Source organism: Carassius auratus, chromosome 43, assembly GCF_003368295.1.
Source record: "Carassius auratus strain Wakin chromosome 43, ASM336829v1, whole genome shotgun sequence".
Taxonomy (NCBI): domain Eukaryota; kingdom Metazoa; phylum Chordata; class Actinopteri; order Cypriniformes; family Cyprinidae; genus Carassius; species Carassius auratus.
This window is the reverse complement of record NC_039285.1, coordinates 962,323-964,822: the sequence shown is the minus strand read 5'-3', so window position 1 is coordinate 964,822 and position 2,500 is coordinate 962,323. Positions and strand designations below refer to the sequence as shown.

Genomic DNA, 2,500 nt, shown 5'->3' with positions numbered 1-2,500 from the left:
CATAGGAATGAATAATGATGCTTTGTTTTCCAACAGTAGTGGGCGTGGCATACTTTCAGACTACATCAATAAACCCCGCCCTCATGAATGAGTGACAGCTGACTGTGTTAGGCATTGGAAATGCGAGTGCAAAGTCACACATACTGCTCGCCTTAAAGACAAAACATGAGATGAAATTGATGTAATTTCTCTCTTACCAATAGTTTCTGAAAAGCACATAAATTTGGGCGTCGCTGTCTGTTTCCAGTGTGGCCACATCGATCATCTGAGTGAATTCATATCCTCTGCCACAGAACAGACGGCTGAAAATCATGGATGTCCAGCTGCTCTGAAGCAGACTCTTTGAGCCTCCTCTGTCGTTCTGCGTGTCAATACAGAGAGTCAATACAGAGTTATATGGACTATTTTATGATGCTTTTTGGAGCCTGAAATCATCGGTATGCCTTCAAAAATCAGCATGAAGATTCAGCTAAACATCCTCTGTTTTTCCACATAAGAAAGCCGTTTTAAAAAATCACTACTTCATCGGAATGGTATGAAAAAATTCTGGACTTGATTCGAAAAAGCTAAATGGTTGTCTAAAAAAAAAATGTGTTGGTCGTGGTTAAAAATGGCCACCATTGGAAATTAATGAGAAATGTGCAAAAATAAGAAAACTGAGAGAATTTTTGGCTGTGTACAATCTACAAATCATTCACGAAGCAGAAAAAAGTGCAGAGCAATGAAGAAGTGATACTCAAAAAACATATGTGTTACATTTTTGCTGAACTCTGATGTTATGTGTAACAAAATGTCTTTTTTAGTGTTCAGGCTTGAACTTAGTTGAATTTAACATGAACAAACAATGAACAATACATTTATTACTGTATTCATTAATCTTTGTTAATGTTAATGAAAATACAGTTATTCATTGTTAGTTCATGCTTATTCACAATGCATTAACTTTTGATTTGAATAATGCATTAGTAAATGTTGAAATTAACTATGATTAATAAATGTTATAGAGGGATTGTTCTTGCTTAGTTCATGTTAACTAAAGCAGTTAACTAACATTAACTAAAGAAACCTTATTCTAAAGTGTATATTGTATGTCTAAAAACAACTAGAGAATGTATAAGCCTTTATTTAGAGCTAAAATTAGGATTTTAAATTAGAATGTAAATTAAAATGTATTATAATTATTGCATAAATATTAAATGGTACCATGAAATTCTCTCAAAATAAAAAAAAAGGTTGCATTTTAGTTGTCTGGTCACTTTTGACCGAGAACAACACAAGTGTGACTCCCAAATGAACAATAGAGGGTTAAAAAACGCTGAAATTTTACAAGGTTAAACAATATAATAAAGTAAACTGAAACATAAGGACCAGGAATCTAGAGCACTACCCTGATTTCAAACTGAAGATGTATTATGAAGCAAACAATCTTGTAAGAATCAACATTTTTACAATTGCGTAAGAATGTGATATTTACTAGGAAATATTTTTTACAAAACGTGAACTGTGTAACAACACCTGAGGTTATAAATATAGAACTGCTCCCTTTAGCACCAATGTGGCTTTGACTTACTGAGAAACTTCTGTATTAAACATGCATTTCCCACCAACTAAAATAACAGCGGTCACATTTAAGGAGGTGAAAAAATAGGGAAAATTCAGAAGAGCACGCTTAATGTTTAGAAACAGACATGCCAAAAAAAACACAAGAACATCAGGCATCAGATCAGTGCTTGCTGAAAGATAATATTAATATTGATACATGTGCACTTGACTGAGAAACCCTAACCCTGAATATAAATAAAATAACTTGATTTATGTAAATAGCAGTAACTGTATTGGCAATGGAAATATACTGACATGAGAAATTATTGCATTGTTTCTGCAGTGTTCTTTAACTGGTTTGAGTGTATTTGGGACTGATAGATGTCTTTAGTCATTACGCCACCAGTGCCACATATTTAAGACTTTGTGTTAATGAGATCCAATCAAACAAGCCCTTTTTGACATCATTCCCCCAAAAGAGAGAGTTAGTTTAGTTTTTGGGTGGAGTATCATTGGAGTATCATCAGATTAGACAAGTTTAGGGCACATCACTCATTTTTGCACATTCATTTTTAAACATTTAAAGCTTTAAGTGATTAAAACGGCAGTAAAATAGTATCTGAAATGCACTTTATGTTCTACGGTGTGATTTCTGTTCACCTTGCAGCTCTGAGAGACTCGTGGAATCCACTGCTCAGATTCACCGTCTCTACTTTTGTGTTTCTCTGCGAAGAAGGAATAAACTTTGTCCTGGTGTTGGCCTTTACCAGCGATCAGCTTCAAATACGTTTGCTCTAAATGTGAAAAAGAAAAAACAGCACTGTTTAGATTCATTCTGGAAATGACATGAACTCGTTTCAGTGAAGAGGTGGAGTCCTCACAGTCGTAACGAAACGTTTTTTATTTTTTTTGTAGTAGTGAAAGTATCTGGTTTCTCACCCGCTTGAGTCGACTGAGA

The 2,500-nt window shown here is 34.4% G+C and overlaps 1 protein-coding gene across 3 annotated transcripts in view; it reads right to left on the bottom strand.

The window, feature by feature from the left end:
• LOC113061385 (semaphorin-7A-like) overlaps positions 1-2,500 on the bottom strand; it is a 14,046-nt gene that overhangs the window by 6,256 nt on the left and 5,290 nt on the right. For all 3 annotated transcript variants that reach the window (XM_026230438.1, XM_026230437.1, XM_026230436.1), the window contains exons 6-8: positions 2,482-2,500; positions 2,203-2,336; positions 198-361 (exon numbers count right to left, since the gene is read on the bottom strand). The exon at positions 2,482-2,500 is cut by the window's right edge and continues 77 nt beyond it. In XM_026230438.1, the coding sequence (XP_026086223.1) occupies positions 198-361; positions 2,203-2,336; positions 2,482-2,500 (317 nt within the window). The remainder of the gene's footprint in view (positions 1-197; positions 362-2,202; positions 2,337-2,481) is intronic.